General features: G+C 46.9%; 1 protein-coding gene across 5 annotated transcripts in view; it reads right to left on the bottom strand.

The window, feature by feature from the left end:
* CTBP2 (C-terminal binding protein 2) overlaps nt 1–18856 on the bottom strand; it is a 225327-nt gene that overhangs the window by 2466 nt on the left and 204005 nt on the right. For all 5 annotated transcript variants that reach the window (XM_054034398.1, XM_054034397.1, XM_054034399.1 and 2 more), the window contains 5 exons: nt 16731–16937; nt 8796–9010; nt 8129–8259; nt 6745–6872; nt 5309–5426 (listed from right to left, as the gene is read on the bottom strand). In XM_054034398.1, the coding sequence (XP_053890373.1) occupies nt 5309–5426; nt 6745–6872; nt 8129–8259; nt 8796–9010; nt 16731–16937 (799 nt within the window). The remainder of the gene's footprint in view (nt 1–5308; nt 5427–6744; nt 6873–8128; nt 8260–8795; nt 9011–16730; nt 16938–18856) is intronic.

The raw sequence follows: 18856 nt of genomic DNA, 5'->3' as shown, positions 1-18856 counted from the left end.
TTAAGGAATAACCAGAACAAATTACCTGTGTAGTGGTGTCTATAATTCACCAAAACAGGCAGCAAGGTGTAACTATTTTAATACCTAGGACATTTAAAAAACAAAACAAACCAAACCTACTGTTTGCTCAAAAGCTTAAAGTTAAACTAATTTTTAAAGTAAAATAGTCCAGCTAGGGCTGTGCACATTTATTTTCCACATCACTTCAAGGGAGCTATGATCAGACAGGGAGAAACAAACTGCAGCTGGCGTAGTCTCTATCCACTGGTGTAGTGATAGTAACAGTCATGCCAATACGCCTTCACCCCATAGACTAATCACATACCTCCATATCAAGATTTTTTTGAAGCAATAACATTGCAGTAGCCCTTGACACAAAACTACTTAAATGATAAATTTATAAGGAAATGGAATGAGGCTTTAGCCTTTATACAGAACCTGAAAGCCCTTCAGTAGATACACTAGTGGCCACTAGGCGCTGATGTGACAAGATCTCTGAATATGGACTTGTGTGATTTACAGCCATACCTCGTAACTGATGAAGACTTTAATGGGTGAAGAAGAGCACTTCCTCTATTATAAAAAAAATCCACTAGCGTGAGGGGGTGAAAAAGTAGGAGGAAAATGCTTTCAGCATTTGTTGTTACCGAAGTGTTTACATAAATGTTACTTCGAACTTTATTTAGGGTATTATTCCATGTTTAATCTCTTCTAGTGTAGAGAAGGAGATCAGTCTCTAAACAGCACTACCATTGTAACCTAAGGGACAATTCCCATGCCCAGCTAGCAGGAAGTAAGGCAAGAACTGAAAAACTTCTATTTGAATTGGGTAAAACTGTTGGGGTGGGGGGAAGGAAAAATAAATGTATTGAATATTTAAAATGCAACCAAGGCTTCCTTCACCATCAGGTATCATACTTCACTACCCTTTTTTGTCTTGCCTCGTGCCAGCCAGTTAGTTGCAATCCTTTAAAGATAAAGGCCCCGCTGTGCTTAATTTTGCATATTGTTAGCGCACAGGCTTTATGCATTATTTTTTTAAATTAACTCATAGTTGCTCAAGCTGAGCTTTCCTATTGACACCACAACCACCCCATTATGTTTTTTCAGCTGTCTTAACCATAGAAATCAGCTTCTCACTTAGGAAGGATCTGAACACATCTACTGGCCTCGTGTTAATTTATTGCCTGAGATACATTTTTATGGTACAAGAATGTAGCCTGGCAGCAGGTTGTATGTGAAAGTGAGCTCAATGAGGTCCCTAACTTGCACTAGGTGTGCTATATCACCGAGACACACGAAGATATTCTAACTATATTGGCGTAATCTCTTCTAAAGGGAAAAACATCTGGTGGACCATTATTACCATGCAAACATTTCACTGAAGTCAGTCTTCTGAAAATGATTCTTGTAAAAGTGGACAACTAACAGTTTGAACCATGCTTGTGGAGCTAAATGTTTCATGGGAAGGTAATAAGTTGAACATACAGCTTGTATTCTACTGTGGCTATGAAGTTGATATAGATGGGCTGTATATCTGTGGGACAACCAAAGGTCATGAGGACACAATTTTAGCCATAAATATTCTTAACTCTGATGAATAAAAGTCTGGTAGCAGCTTATTTTTCATGTAAGATGTGACAGGTGTAGCAAATACCTTTGAATTCAATCCTTTCCGGGGGCATGAAAGTTGCAAAAGCTTACACTGCTTTAAAGGCCTAGGAAAATATTTCAATGGCTGCATTTATAGGGAAGAGCCAAGGGATGTTAGAGGGAGGAATTTTGGGTTAGCTGACATAGGTGCTGGCAATGCTTAGGAGAATTTCTGGGCTGCAGGGAGCATACTGCAGCTCCACCCGGCTGGGAGAGCTACCGAGTATTGTGCTCACTGTGGGATAGCAGCTATTATGCCAGCCAGTTTCTAGAAAGTAGCAATGCACTAACCATGCCTCCTGCCAGAACCTCTCCATGCTGCCTAGAATTCCCCTCAGCTGTCTAATTAGGGCTGCTTTATGGTCTTATTTGAACTAGTGCAGTAGGGGGGCTGTCTGAGAAGCCAGGATCTAGAGCACAGTTTGTGCTCAGGCATGGGGCTAATAAATGGTGCAAAGCTAAAAGTAGGAAGGAACACAGCGAGCGATAGGGCTTGTAAGATGAGATGTATGCAGAGGGGGAATGATGCAGAACCTTGAAAGAGGACAAGGCCAAATACCTTGAGCTTAGTATGAAGAAAAATGATGGGATTAAGAGGGGCAGGAGCCAATACTGCAGTCACACTCTGGCAGGGCATAGGGTGATAAACACAGAGGGCAGACTGGTGGAGTTTATAGTAGACAAGATGAGATAACCAAGGCATGGATCAGAGATGGAGGGGACAGGACAGATGTTAGGGAAAGAAAGAAACGACATGATCTCACTCGAAGCCTGAGGTGGGGAGAGGCAGCAAAAGCAAAATCATGATGATTAACTTAGGTGCTGGAGGGTGGTGGCATTTTCAACCATAATAAAGAGAGGAAGAGATGTAGGTGGAGAGCAGAACCGATTCTGAGCTTGCAAAGGAAATGTGACAGCCAGGAAGAAATACAAGATGAGTCTGATGGAGAAAGATCTGTAAGTCATCAGTATGGAGGGGAGAGCTGAAACTAAGGCATCAAAAGCATGTGTAAAACTGGAGCAAGGGCCAAGCATGAAGTCCCTTCCATCAGAGGAGCAGTCACAAAGGGAAAAGTATGTTCCAGAAGGAAAGTGCACAAGAGGGGGATGCAACAGACTCTGCTGAAGTGACAACAGCTCAAAGAGACTGAGGAGGGAGAGGCAGCCATTCAGATGAAGATAATAGTAGCTTTGGTATGAAATGGAGAGGGCAAGGGCTAAAAGAAAAGATGTGGGTAAGAAATTTCAGGAGCAGGGTTAGACTTACATGGAACTCAGAGGTGAAGGTGAGAAGGGAAGTAGATGGTTTCATCCTAATTGATGGGGGAAGAAAAGGCCATTGTCAATTATGACTTCTTAGTTCCACTGGCACAAGGATCTTGATCCTAAATTAGACCAACTGTGCTAAAAAGTTTGGTCCATGTTGGCCACATTTTCCAAGTTGTGGCTTCAAATGTTAACTTTGCTCATGAGCAAAAACAAACCAACTCACCCAACACACGCTGTGGACACACACATGTTGCATCTCATTAAAATACCTGGTATCCTGGCCTCTACTGCTACACCTGAAAAATGCGCTCATACTTTACAGTGGGCAAGCATACTCCAAAAGTGGCTGATCTACACCAATGAAAATATATTGTTAGCAATCTGTGCTGTACATCATATGTTCAGAGTACACATATCTGATTCACGGTATCTAAATGTGTTACACAATAAGCAGTGTGTGTGGTACACACTGTAAAAATGGTGTAAGTTAAACAGAGAAAGCAACAGCCTGTAAGCACAATACGTTACGCACTCTGATATGGCACATCTCAATGCAATTATGAGATGGCCCAAATGTAACGTTCTGGCTACTTTTTGATGCTAAATTCTATATTCTCCAGCAGAGTCATGACTAGTTTTGTAGATAGTCCAAATAAAATGAGTCGCTCCAGGCAACAGTGGAATCTATCCCAACATTTGTTTTGTACTGTGTATGACACCACTGTTGTCTGAACTGCCTCATTCATGCTTAATGATGAGCGTTTTGTACAGAGTTGAAAAGCAAACCATTTTACTCCTTCATTTCCTCCCCGCTTTGGTTACTGCGGCGTAAGTTAACTACACAACTGGCTATGGACATTTTAGTGACTGTTCTAATTGCCTCCCCTTTTAAAATAATACAAACATGAACGACTCCATTTTGATACTATTTTCTTGTACAATTAAGCTGTAGCCCATAATGGAATAATATACAGCCTTGGCCAAGCACTCAGTAGCAAACTGCCATTGTGATATGCAAAGCAGCTATAATAAAGGCCAGGATCTGGCCCGATATGTGGATTTTATAATCTGGCTGGTGGTGGTGGTGGGGGGGGGTTCCTTAGTACGTGTGCTGTGGGAGGGCCCATAGAAGCGAGGAGGATGAATGAGCTAGAATTAATCTCATTCTTCAGATACCTACTTCCAGTAGAATTATCCACTTAAACAGGGACACTGTCAAATTGTATCTTCATAAAACACAGTAACCTTGGTTACTAAACCCAGCTTACAGGGAAACTGGAAGCACTTTAAAAGCCTCATTTACTTTCTGCTGTTTATGACATTTAATTACTTTTTTTGCCTCTCTCTCAGTTTGGACAAAGAAAATTGGGAAATCAGTTTCATTGTCCAGTTCTCATTTCCTACCACCATGCTGCAGTATTCTGGTTACAAACACTGCAGGGGAATGTCTATTAATTTAAAATAAACACAGGGAGTTTTTTTTTTTTTAAATCTTGGACTCATGGCCTCGGGTTTTGTAAGAGTTTGTTTCTATACACCTAAAACCAAGACTGCAAAACCTCCTGGAAACTGCTGGGTGCTCAGCACTGTTGAAAATCTAGGTGCCTAAATATGGATTTAAAAGTCTAGCATTAAGCCTCTTACCTCTGAAAATCTTGGCCTAAGTATGTGACCCAGCAGTATCCCAACAACATATCAGAGTACTAATGTAGAACATGATCTGTGTGTATTTCTCTCTCAAAATCCTGTGCCCATCTGAGCCTTTGCCTCAAGTCCCATCTTCCTCCCCAGATACACTCCCCTGGCACCCCCAACCGCACACTTCTGTCTTTGTGAATAAAAGGCACAGGCTGTTTCCTGTACAGTGCCTATATTTTTATTTGTAAGTATTTCTGATTGTTCCACCCCCCCTGCTCGGCAAAAGCTCCACAGCTCCTTATAGAAAGTCTGGGGGGTATTTTTAGTAAGAATAATGCACTGAGTCTCAAGTTTTCCATCCGCTTCTTAGGCCACGGTGATGAGCATGGTGTGAATGGCTAGATTAAACAGATTAGCTTAAGACTGCCCGAAGCCCTTCGACAGAAGTACAGAACAAATCTAGAGAGATTCTGTGTACGGTCCATTTATGGAGATGCAGCGTTAGCAGCTGCTGTGATGTCTCAATGGAATAAATGTGTAAAATAAACTAAACTCTCTATAGAATAAGTAACTCGAGCAGTGCTGATAATTCCTGCTGAATGACTACACACGCAGTTCCTCTACCTAGTCAAAGCCACAGAGGTTATTATTATTATTTTTTTTAGCAATAGTTACTAGCAGCATTGTCACTGCATATGGCATTCCAGTCTGTATCAAACAGCAGTGAAAATACTTTTCTCCATCTTACCTGTATGTGGCACCATTGAGCTCTGGATGAAGTGCTTGCTGATCTATTACTGACCATGGGGCTGTTGTGACAAAGAATTCCTTGTTCACGCAGTTTCTTAGGCTTTCTGGGATGCGACCTGGAATATAGTTATTAAAGTTAAAAAAGTGTTAAGCAACTTATGGCCTTATCAAGATACAATTGAGCTACTGTTTACTGATTTCTACTGCGACTGCTAGTGTGAAGGAAAAATCACATTCCACAAACAGCGTGGAACGGTTTGGAGAACCCAGCAGTGTTTTTGGAGCCAGAATAGCAGTTCAGCATCGCAGGCTACTGTGCCTCTATTGCGGAAAAAAGAAAAGCCTGTAACTTGACTTTCTGCTGAGTTCAGAGATGCATCTAGGCAACAAGCTTTGGCACCACCTAAGATAAATAACTTCCGTTGCAAGATGAAGTGTGAGAGCCAAAGTTTTGCTGTAATGTTATATATATATAATGGGCCCAATTCTTGGGTCAAGTTCAGCTGTGACTGCAGCAAGCCCCACAGAGTGAGGTTTTGGGGCACAGGTGGCTTTATTTTACCCTTGTAGTCCTCTGACCTAGGGCTGGTTCCCAATTCACTTGCCAGTATAACCTCATGGCTGCCCTAGGTTACACTGGTTGGTACGCTGCCCACACCAGGTACTCCTGTGGCACAGCCTTCTTCTCTTCAGTGCTGGGTGACTACGATGACTGGGTGGAATACGGCTGGCTAAGGCTCAAGCCCTCCTGGTCTCCTCAATTATGTGCTCGTGTTATCTGCGCCAAAGGCACGAGGGAAGTTGGGGGCTGGATCTCTGGCATTTCCTTTTTGCTCTATGGTGACTGTGAGGGTTTAGCTGGGACATGTAGTGCTTTATGGTTGAAGTGCCTGGAGGCCTTGGGACACCAAAGCTCTCTGACAGTCACTGCACAATTATTCTGATTTATCAGAGCATAGGACATCAAAGGTTATTTTTCTACAGTCCTGGTTTGTTGCTTTAAAAGCGGCAATGATTAAAATTACCCCTACTTACACACGGTCTGTGTCAGCCAGGCAGCCACGTGGTGCGCCGTTCATAAAGCTGCACTGTGTGTAATACCAATAACACTTATCGGCCGACAGTGCTTTACTCAAAGGGAGTGAGGATCATTTCGCACAAGTCATGGAGAGGTTCATGGTTTGGTACCTTCCCCTCTGGTAAAATGGGAGTAATGATGAATGCCCACTGACTTCGGTAAGAGCTGTGGGTGCTCAGCACCTGTTTCAATTGGGCCATATATGAACTGTCCAATGTAACAGCAACTCTGGCAAAGCCAGGTTTAGAAACCAGGGCTCCTGGCGCCTTGTCCAATCCATTGACTCATGCTGTCTATTACAAAATAAATACAGGCTAAATAGAATATGCGTAAGATAAAAAGACAGAGTTAGATACCTGTGATTGCGCGACGGATTTCAGTAGCAGCAGCCTCTCTCATCTCTAGGGATGCCTGCTCGCTGTACCAAGCAGTGTGCGGAGTACAAATTAAATTAGGAGCATCTTTCAATGGGCCTTGAGCAAAACTATATAAATATGAAAAATCAGGGTGAAAGTTACAAATCGTGACAACCTAATGGCCAGCTTCCTTCACATGCAAGCCACTCTGCTCTAGCCACATGATTTACAGCCTCAGCAAATGTAGTGAACATGGAACACCATGGGTTCTCCCTCCGGTCTGAAACTGTTGAGTGGTGTCTGGCATTGGGAGAAGAGGTGCTGAAATGCTACTTTAGTGCCAGGCTTCAGGGGGCATTTTGGACTTTGCATCAGTGCCAGGGCCGGCTCTAACTTTTTTGCCGCCCCAAGCAGCAAAAAAAAGCGCCGCCCCGCCGAGCCCCCCTGCCCCTGAGCGCTGCGCCGTGCGCCGCGCCGCCAGAGCGCTCCCCCCACGGAATGCCGCGCCGTGCTGCCCCCCACCATCCCAAGATTGGCCGCCCCTTACCAGGTGCCGCCCCAAGCATGTGCTTGGTTGCCTGGTGCCTGGAGCCGGCCCTGATCAGTGCTGAAAAATTTATCAGCAGCTGTGATAAAAAGAGCAGGTGGATTTGACAGCCTTTTATAAACCTGCTGGATGATTGATTTTAATACTTCCATCACTAGTATTAATGAGGAGATAAATGACTGGGCGTCTCTCTAGTAGCAACAATACTTCATCTGTCTCCAGCAGTGTTTCTTCTCCAACACTATGGACTGAAGGAGCAAAGTCACTAATGCTGGAGACTTGAAGAGACACGGTCAGGTCATTTGAGCACTTGAGTTTGTAAGTTTGTATAGAGTTATACATATATAAATAAAGAGAAAGCTTTCTCAAAACCGTCAACAGAAATATGTCCGTGATTTGCAGTAACAGTTTTCATTTGCATTTATAAACAAATATTCTCCTGTAGTGTCTGCACTGCAAACGTAGCAGACTTGTGCTAGTGTCGGAAAGTGAACTCTTCATGTTTATTTTCATTGTCCAGTGGAGCATTCTCTGTAGTGAAACAGGACTTTTAACCTGACACGGTCCCTTTTCAACTTTGTTTATAAACCAAAATTTTAAATTATTAATAGTCTCAAGACTTCCTTGGATTACTGGTTCTAGAACAATGCCTACTGTTTTCTCTTTCATAGCACTAGGAATTCCAGTCTCAACATTCACAGGGCCCAATCGCGGGAGCTGGTGTCAATGGGAATAAATGTGAGCCCTAAAATAGCTGTAAGATGAAAAATGAATTAACTACACTATGTATAAGTAGCTTTTAATTTAAAAACAAAACAAAAAAACCCCATTGTTTACCTAAATGGCTCTGATTCATGCACATCAAGCGCTGCTCCTCGTATCCTTCCTTCCTTCAGGGCTTGAGTTAAGGCTTTCTCGTCCACAAGCCCACCGCGTGCTGTGTTTACTAGGAATGCTCCCTGCCTCATCTGATGGAAGCCAGGAGGAAATAAGAGAATATTCAATATGGTTATTCAATGACTCCTCACTTCTCACGACATGGATTTAAATGCTACAGTAGGTACAAGCACTGTATGCAGAATCTCAGAACACTTAATATGGTAAATACAGGCAGATTTTCCTTGCTGAAAAGATTACCTCTGAACACATATGTTTTGCATATTGACTGCGCAAGGTTGCACAGTGTAGGATTAACCCCAAAAGAAAACCTTCCAAGCTAGCAAGGAGGTTCTTGTGTTCGCTTACTAACAAAGGGTTTTATATCAAAAGCCTAGGCTCTAGTTTGTAATGTCACACAAAATAGGCTCCTGTTTCTGTCTGAGCAACTGCATGAATGGGCTCTCTTACCTGCTATCACCTGGTACCGTACCTAATGTGCAAGAGACAGATGTAACTAACTACTCAAAGGTAAAATCATCACTGGTATCATCACTATTATACTGTTCTGGGTTTTCAGCACGAACCATAAAATGATCTTCTTTCTTTTATAGAAAAGGTAAGTTACCTGCTTAATCGTGAAGTCATTGATAAGGTGGTGATTATGTTCATTAAGGTTACAGTGCAACGATACACAGTCACTCTGATATAGCAGGTCCTGGAGTGTGTAGACTCGCTGGACGCCCAGAGACCGTTCTATCCCATCCTGCAGGTATGGGTCGTAAAATATCACACTGAATCCAAATGCCTTGGCTCGAACTGCAACTGCCTGCGCAGTGCGACCTACGTATCAAGAAGAAGAAGAGAGGATGTTGAGACACTGCAGCACTGAATCTATACAACAATGTTCAGTAGGCAAAAGATCCATTTACTGCCACTATTTGCTCCCATGTATTTTCTCCTTGTGCCACAGCAAATTCATTCAGTCTGCACTGATTCTGCCTGCTCTCGTTTAGTTATTATCCACATCTGTTTGTCAGGAGGTGCTGAGGTGCGGGGCTTTTGGAAGGAAGAATGACATGAGCAGTGGCTAGAGCCAGGCAAGAGGTACAGAAGTTTCCCTGCACCACTTCTCTAATACACCTACATACCCACTTATTTAGCTCTTAGGACTCTTCCAGGAGGTGACCTGTGGCCTGATGCTGCTCCCATTGGCTGTTAGGCCCCGATCTTCAAATTATTTAGGTGCCTATGGGCCCAGACTAGTATCATACTCCTGTACTGTACTTAAGTCATGTGGCTGACATGAGAGGAGCAGAGGGGAAAGCTAGTGTAATGAAAAGCATTTCTCCTTAAAGAGGCATGGTGCGTTCTGAGGATGTGAGCCGAGGCCAGGGCTAGCGATCTCAATGGAAGACACATAGCCAGGAACTTCGAAGCCAAGCTCTGAAACTTGAGACAGGCCAGTGAAGTCCAATGCCACAGAGGGAATCAGATTCTGCACCGCTAATAAGCGACAAAGAGTCCTGTGGCACCTTATAGACTAACAGATGCATCTGATGAAGTGGGTATTCACCCACGAAAGCTTATGCTCCAATATGTCTGTTAGTCTATAAGGTGCCACAGGACTCTGTCGCTTTTTACAGATCCAGACTAACACGGCTACCCCTCTGATACGTTGCACCTCTAATGTGTACAGATTCATTAACCAAGGGCTGCAAAGTGCTTCGAGCAGGAAAAAGGCTAAATATTATCACTAACCCCCTGCACTGCCCATTCTCCCGCCCCATCACTCACTGGCACATTTATGCCAAACTTCTGTCTGCAGCAATCTCAGCCCCGAACCTGGTGATTACATCACTTCAATTCATTCTGCCTTTGGCTTAAGAAAGAGCAAAAAAAGTAACCAAATGTGTCATTTAACGCTCCCCTGCGCCGGTAACACAAACCGCCTGCCTTTGAGGCCTCCCCTCCCTGCTGCAGCCGTGACATCTGTAAGCCTCTTTAATTCTCAGGATCGACTGTCTAGCTGTTGACTTATCTGAAGGGCAAACACTAACCATACAGCACAGCGTGCAGAGGGCTAGGCCTAGAATGCACCTTTACAATACAAGCAGCAATAGTGGTAAAAGGACTGTCCATTAAGCATTTGCCATGTTATTTAAAAGGTTGCTGTTTGAGTAAACGTAACTATCTGCACCCCTGCAGCGCTCGGCTCTGAGGTCAGAATTTGCAGCTACAACCCCACCGGGGTAGGGCCACATTCTGTGTGTTCTCTGAGCAGGTCAGGCCATGAGGAGCTGTATTAAGAAATGAAATCCTTTATGAGGTGCTTTTGTTCAAGCAGACAATGCCAAAAAAAAAAAAAAAAAAAAACCATACCCACAAAAAAATAAAGCCCTAGTTATAAGAGCAACTTGTTTGCTGTAGGCTTTTTCTTCCATACTCTTGCTGAATGGCTATTTAATTGGGCATGACTAAGACAACTGTCATGGTTCTGAAGCAAAGGTTTAATAAGCCTATTCTGATAAAGAGGGACAGCTGCAGTGCAATCAGCAGGTCATTATCCACAATGTCGTTCCTATTCAATGTCATTGCCTGGACTCGGCTACCCAAGTCCTACATCAATACATGCCCCTTCATTCCTCATTCGTCTGTCTGGCAATGTAAAGAAAGCCAAATAACCAGGCACTGTCCATTCATGTTGAAGTACTCATTAGAATCAGGCTATGTGAGTCCTGTGCTGTGACTGCCTCAAAAGCTGCCCTTACCTGAGTACTTCATACAAAGCATCCCCTGTCTACAGACCAGGCCCATTCCTCAACACAGCAGAGCTTTATCACCGTCATTTTACTGCCGCCTTTTGGCTGGGGCTAGGTGATGCTGAGGGGCTCTAGTTGAAGGAGATGGAATTCCAAGGAGTGATTGTGTGCTGGAGCCTTTCTCCTCCCTCTAGCAGCAAGCTCTAAGCTTGGGCCTGTGGTTACAGGAGCAGGCCCTGAGTGTGTTATGATGCGAGGAAAATGAAAGAATTTTCCAGACCAAGTCCAGCCATTCAGTACCTCTGTCTTCACACAGCCCATGACAGGGGCCAGTGCCTCATTTCTGAATATTTTATTTTCCCAACGAACTGCTTCTGAACAAAGTGGGCCAAATTCACCTCTCATGTAGCACCACCGAAGTCACTAGAGTTACAGCAGGGATGCAATTGGCTCATTGTCTGAAATACCAGTGATACTGTGGCTAGCCCAGCTCAGTGCCCTGGGTGTGGACTACTTATGTTGGGGGATGTACAATACGAACAGCATGCTTACACTGGCTCTGGAATAACAACAGAACGGCCATTCTGGCTCAGACCAATGGTCCATCTAGCCCAGTAGCCGGTGTCAGATTCTTTACAAAGAATAAACAGAAGAGAACACTTATCGAGTGATTCACCCCTGGCATCCAATCCCAGCTTCTGGCAGTTAGAGGCTTAGGACACCAGGGGCCTGGGGTTGCATCCCTGATCACCTTGGCTAACCGCCATTAATAGACCTATCTTCCACTAATTCAGCTCATTCTTTTTTTAACCCAGTTATAGTTTTGGCCTTCACAACATCCCCAGCAATGAGTTCCACAGGTCTTGTGCTGGGGGTCCCCTGTCTACAGATGGTCACCTCAGAAGCGAGTATCACACGCTCACAGCAACCATGGGGCAAGCCTCATGGTGGATTGTCTAATGACAGTTTCAAATGCTTAACCATGGCCGTGTTTTAAAATGTTTCAATTCCAGTTGTGTTCCCACAAAGATGCATGTAACAAGTAATCACTGCCAAACTACGGCCAATAGCTTTTCCCCTTCTTCCCTGTCCAAGTTCTACCTTTTGTCTATTTAAACTGTTTTTTTCCTTTGGGTCAGAGCCTGCAGGGGGTTTGCTTTTCTCCAGAACTGGGCAGCTTCCACACAGCCTTAGTTGAGCTGTGGCTTCCTCTTGGCAACATGTGGCAAGCCATCAGGTAAAGAGGTACAAGCTTTCTGGCAATACATATGCAGCTGCTATGTCCCCCATCTGCAACACGGGCAACATGGCTATTTTGAGATTTGTGTCCTTAGCCACTCCATGGCTGCACCCTAATATGATTCTTTTCATTTTCACTGATGCTATTTCCATGAACTATTTCGGGTTCAATGAATTAGCATTTTCCTACTACATTTTCATAGAAGAAGAGCTGGAAGGAAATTGTCAAGAGGACACACTTCCTGTCACAGAAATGCAGGAGGGCAGGGCCAGCCTTAGGGAAAATGGCACCCTGGGCAAACTTGTATTTTGGTGCCCTTTCTTTGATTTTGAGAACAGCAGCATGGGGTGCAGGATGCAAGGACCAGCCTCTAGCTCTGGAACCTGGCCGGGCTGCACAGGGAAGAATTTCTGAGCTCGGGGGCTCCCCCGGCCATATACACCCTGACTACCTAGCAGCGGAGGTGAGCTGGAGCGGGGAGCGGTTCCTCTACCCCCCCGTTACTTCCTGCGCCCTCCCCCGGTTACTTCCTGCGCTCCCCCACCCTAGCTCACCTCCACTCCGGAGCAGGCGGAGGTCGCGGGGGGGGGGGGAGGGGGAGAGGGGAGGAATGTGGCACCACGAGGGGAGGAGGCGGGCCCGGGGATTTGGGGAAGGGGTTCGGAAGGGACGGAGTTGGGGAGGGTGGGGGAGCCAAATTTTTTTTTGCTTGGGGCGGCAAAAATCTTAGAGCCGGCCCTGAGAGGGACCCACTCACGCAGGGGGAGAGCAGTGCCCAGAGGCAGTAGGAGCTGGGACGGAGAGGGAATCATTCTTTGCAGGGAAAGAAGATGGAAAAACTATTTCATTACATTAGGGCCTGGTGTTAGCTTCGTAAAACAGTTTTTAACCAGTACCCTTCTATTTCTTTAATGAGGGATTTTTCAATACAATAAAAGGACAGGGAGGGCTGAGCACCGGGCTCGGCGCCAGGCCTCCTGAGCTGGAATCCTGGTGGTGTGACCTGGACAACTTACTTATTCTTTTTCCTTCACTTTCCCCAGTTATTAGAATGCACAATGCCGACCTACCTGCATCCCAGGGGTACTGGCAGGATTCATTAGTGATGGGCAGTGACGAGGAACAGCATCACACAAAGGCTACATATTGTTAGAATAGATCTTCTATCAACCTTGTACTCTAACCACTAAACAGTGCTTCCACGCTGACATTTAATGTCTGGCCTCATGCCCAACGTGCAGCGAGACACTGTCATGATGTACACCAGCAATGTCTTATTGCACACCAGCCATTAACACAGGGCCCTCAAACTTCAATAGTCTGAGAGACAGAGGGAGGGTGTCTGCACAGCAAAAAATCCCTCTGGCCCGGAGTCTCAGGCTTGCAGGGCTCACGCTGCAGGGTTGAAACCAGCAGTGTAGATGTTCGATCCTGGACTGGAGCCTGGGCTCTGAGACTGCCTCCTTCCCCCCTCTCGTGCCCCCCAATGCTGGGTTTCAGAACCTGGGCTCCAGCCCAAATATCTACACTCCTATTTTTAACCCCACAGCACAAGCCCCGTGAGCCCGTCAGTTGACCCAGGCTCTAAGACTCATTGCTGCGGGGGTTTTGTGCGGTTTTTGGTTTAGCTGTACCCACAGGTACATTCTAGCCAGGTCACTCACTAAATCTTCAGCCCAGCATTAAAGCATCTTTAATTGCACATTAGCCACAATGCCAGTTATCTGTGCTACTTTCGCTCCACTGCAAGTTAGATTCTGGCTTGGCTTTACGTAGCCATGCAGAAGGCATCTGGGGGAGTGAGACTTCCCTCTCCTCTGCAGCATCCTGGAATTTCCCTTATGCACTGGTGGGCAGGGATTGGGCTCTGCTCCCAGCATGGCAGAGTCAGAGCAACTGGGTCATCAGCGGCAGCAACTCTGGCTCTAAAAGCATGAGCCGCTACTGCCTGGACTAAAAGACTCAGCTCTCAGCCAAGGCTGTAGCAGGCTCAGCAACTTCTGGCCCAGCCACCACCAGAGGGGAAGAGAGTGCCATACTAAGTGATTGTGGGTTACTTGCGGGAGGGGAATTATAATCTTCTCTGAGGAGTGAGCAGGGAGCCCAGAAGGAGCTAGGTCTCTAAGACACAGCTCCCTCCTTGAGTGGCTCCTGGGGGCAGCACACATTCACACACAGGCTGGTTCATGTAAACCTGTGGAGAAAATCATTGCTAGCAAGAGGATACAGAAATTGTTGCAAAGGTTCATGGTCACACTCCAGAGCTGCACTCTGGAGACAAGAACGTGTGGGAAGATACAGCCTGAAACAAGGCTACCAGTGTGTGTGTGCAGACCCCTTTGGGAAAACTACCACAGGGTAAAGTAGGGTTACCATCCATCCGTATTTCCCCGGACATGTCCGGCTTTTGCGTCTTTAAATAGCCGTCCGGGAGGAATTGGTGACAAGGTTATAAGGGCCGGGATTTTTCCCCCTTCCCTCCATGAAGAGTGCGGAGTGGTTGATTGGGTGGCTGGGCCTGATTGAACCGCTCCCATTGGCCTCCAGAAGCCAGAGCCCCTCCCCTGCCCCCCCCCCTGCTGCCTGCAGCCCGGTGTAACAACACAAACAGCCCTACCGGCAGCGTGTTTTGGCTACATGTGGAGCCAGCATCTGACCGGCATGGGCATGGTAAGGGGAGTCCTGGGGGGCAGTCAGGGAGCAAGGGGAGGGTTGGATGGGCCTGTCTGGGGGTGGGGGTCTGAATATGGGGTGGGGGGGCAGTGGGTTATATTCTTTTGTGGTGCCCGAGCTCCAGCAATATCCAGGGCCGGGGGCCCAGCTCCAACAATATTTGGACCTGGGTCTCTCCCCCCGCCCTGCCTGCAGCAGGCCCCGGCCTCCACCTGCCACCTTTCCCCACGTGTCCCCCCCCGCGGGTCTCCCCCCCGTCCCTGCCCGAAAGAAAGCAGCCCGCCCCTCTCCCGTGCCTGTGCTGCCGGAGTAGCACATTCCTACCCTGCTCCCGGCAGCAACTGCTGTCTGCTGCCCCAGGGTCCTAGTGCCCCCCATCCACTAATGGCAAGGCAGGCTGCCCTTACCCTGTCCTTCCACCCTAACCCTGAGCCTCTCCAACGCCCCAAACCCCTCATCCCCAGCCCCAGTCCTCATCTCCATTCACCCTAATCCTCTGTCCCAGCCCTGACCCCCTCCTGCATCATGAACCCCTCATCCTCAGACCCACAGCCCTCACCTCTGCACCCCCTCCTATCCCCAAACTCCCTCCCCCTTCCCACACACCCCCTCCTGCCCTCAAACTCCCTCCCAAAGCCCGCATCCCATCCCTTTGCACCGCCTCCCACCCCCAAACTCCATCCCAGAGCCTGCACCCCTCACCCCCTCCTGCACACCCACCCCCTGCCCCAGCCCGGGCCTGCACCCAGCACCCAAACTCTATCCCAGAGCCTGCACCCTGCACCCCTACTGCACCCTAATCCCCAGCCCAGGACCTGCACCCCAGACCTCCTCCCCCCTTCCAACCCCCCCTCCCAGAGCCGTAGGCAGATGGGGGTGGGGGTGGGTTCTGGGCACCACCAAAATTTCTACAAACCTGCCACCCATCGACGGGGCAGTGAGGAGACAGGTAGGGTTCTGGGGGGCAGTTAGGGTGGGGGGTTCTCAGGAGGGGGTAGTCGGGAAAAGAAGCGAGGGGGGGGTTGGGGTTCTGAGGGGGGCAGTCAGGGGATGGGAAGTGGGAGGGAGTGGATGGGAGCGGGGATAGGGTGGGACTCCCCCCCCCCCCCAGTGTCCTCTTTTTTTGATTGTGGAAATATGGTAACCCTAGGTAAAGGGAGAGTGCACAAGAGGCTCACGAAAGCACTGAGGAGATGGGGCTCACCAAAGTTCTGTCCTGGCAGCCTTGGAAATCTGCCTCCTCTTCGCAGAGGAAGCTGGATTCACAATTCTGAACAGGAAAAGAACAGGCTCCTTTGCCGGAAAATCAGGGCACATGGCTTCTTTTTCCACGTAACTCTAGTGGCCTAGAAACACTGTTAAATCGGTGGAACCCCTAGCATGGCTGCAGTTGTATTGCTACAAAAGTGCTCAGATCAGTAGTGCACAGTCCAGTAAATGTAGCAAAATAAGCTATGCTGATATAAAAGATCTAAATCAGGGATGGGGAACTTTCAGGTAGTGGAGGGCCACAAAATCCATTCCAACCCTTTGAGAGGGTCCTGAGGGAGGGAGCCTGCCCCGCATTTATACCACACTATTGGCTCCTCTGCCCTGGGGCTGGGCCCGGCTCCCCACTCCGGCCTGTTGGCTCTCGCCACAGTATCATGTCACAGCCACCCTGCCCCCTTCCTGGCCCTGATACCACCAGATTGCCTGCCCCAAGTTGGACACCAGGGGTCCAAATAAAATGATCTATTTAGTGGGATGCAGCCCCCGCGCGACCAGTTGCCCATCCCTGATCCAAGTCCTGAGAGTCGTACTCCTCCAAGGTCAAGACTCCATTAGATCACTGCAAAAGCAGATGGCTCTGCTTTGGATATTTTGTCCCCCAAAGTTGCCAACATACCAAATCCAATGAGGCCGAGAGTTTCTCCTCTGATCCGAGCTGCTCCTGAGGCCACCTCCCTTATCTGTTCCACACTCTGCACCCGGGTCCCTTCCCTCAGTGCTTGATACAGCCACGTGTTCCGCCTGTAGAGGTTTAGGACATGGCATATGGTGGAATCTGCAGTCTCTTCCACAGCTGCTGATGGGATATTGCAGACAGCAATCCCTGGAGAAGGGGGGAAAAACCCAACAAAATCACAATCTTAGAGCTGCGCGATCTAGTCACGGAAACACCAGCAAATCTCCAGGCTGCTCATTAATGAAACTGTTGTATGTCCAGGAAACTGATCTGAACCATTTCTATGTTCCTTGATACCATCAGTGGACCATTTCCCAACCCAGCATGTGGGCGGACCTGCTCAAAAAATCACATGACGGCGAAAGGAATTTTGTGGCAAACTCCCAATATCACCTTGAAATTGTACTACGAGATGCTGCTTCACAAAGCACCAAACTCACAGCTGCAGCCTGTGGACTACGTAAGAAATAACATACATAAGAACATATGCTTGGCATACTGGATCAGGCAAGCAGGCTTTCTAGGGAGGTATCCAAACACTGTACTTCCCAAGGTAGACTTTTTCCCCACCGGTTTTAAGCTAAAAACTCAAGACACTTTTTAAAGCTAAGATTCCATTTATTTTAAGCAATCCTAACTGCTAACAACGAATCCTATTTTGATACTTATAAAACAGTATTCTTTCCCCAATGAACCAATTAGAAGTTCTTTTTAAATGTAATACCAGCAGTACAGTTATAACAGGAATGTTACTGATCTGTTTTCTTTACTTTAGCTGCATATAACATATCAGTGTATTAATTTTCTGCAGTGAAGGGGTGAAGCAGTTCCAAAGCATGCAAGTCCCAGCCAGGCCCATTGTTCCTTCACAAAGGCTGGTTTTATAAGCTGCAATGAGAGTCCTTTCACCTCTGAAATGTCAGTCTGCTGCATTTCTATACAGAGCAAGCGTCCCGCCACGCACACACAAATAAACTGGTGGGACCTCACCACCGGGCCACAGCAGGGCAGCGATATTGGCCAATGCAGCTGGTAGTTCTCGGGACAAAAACTCAACCTTTTTGATCCTATTCCGTCCTTAATTGAGGCTGTTATGACATTGTTGCACAGTGATGTGTGGGAAGAAGGGGGGTTCCTTGGGAGCTTCTGGTTTAAATTCTACCACCAGATCGAGGGAAGATTTGGGGTGATTTCTGTCTCTGATGGGACTCACCCACTCTCTGGCGCCCTGCCAGGATTACTTATCCTTCGGGCTCTTACAAACATGTCTGAAGAAAAGTCTGCACCAAGGGTCACATTTTTTAAAAAAATTCCCAGGGCAGCCTGCCCTCGCCATACCAACAGGCCACCACACTATTTCCCATTGCACTTGCTGAGCACTCTTAGAAACAGGAAAACAGTATAAACATGTGCTAAGCTCCCCTGAAAACCAGGCTCTTACTGCACATGTGTTTTCTACGCAGCCTTTTCTCTCTCCTTGGTGATAAATAATGAGAATTGTTTAAACGGTAAAACAGATTTCCCAGCCCTTCACTCTCCCTCTCTGCAATGAGTCTGGCCCGGGGACACAGGATCACCCCAGGCAAAGGGAGAACATTTTTGCATCAGTCCCTCTTTTTTTGCCTATGTGAGAGTCAATAACCATTTTGGGTAACAGTTTTAAAAGTGCCCAAGTGGTTTAGAAGCTTATATTTCATTGAAAGTCATGGCAGTTTAGGGTCCTAAAACTCCAAGGCCAAGATCCTCAAAGGTATTTCAGCAGCTAACTCTCAATGAAATCTATTTAGGCACTGAAATACCTTTGAGGATCTGGCACTTTCGGGAGTTTTACCCAAACATCGTGACTGCATTCCTTTTAATCCTTTCCCTGGAAAGAGCAGTCATACGGTTTGGAGCCCCATCTTGTGGTAAAGGGTTTGAATCCCAGTCCTTATTCAGGCAAACTCATATGAAAATCCCTACAGCCCAGATCCTTAAAGGTTCTTAGGCGACTAAGTCCACATTCAGGCATTACTGATATTCTCAAAGCTGACACCTAACCCTGGAAGCACCTCCAAATGCTGGTC

The sequence above is a fragment of the Malaclemys terrapin genome, chromosome 7 (genome assembly GCF_027887155.1).
Source record: "Malaclemys terrapin pileata isolate rMalTer1 chromosome 7, rMalTer1.hap1, whole genome shotgun sequence".
NCBI classification, from domain to species: domain Eukaryota; kingdom Metazoa; phylum Chordata; order Testudines; family Emydidae; genus Malaclemys; species Malaclemys terrapin.
This window is presented reverse-complemented; position numbering and strand designations above follow the sequence as displayed.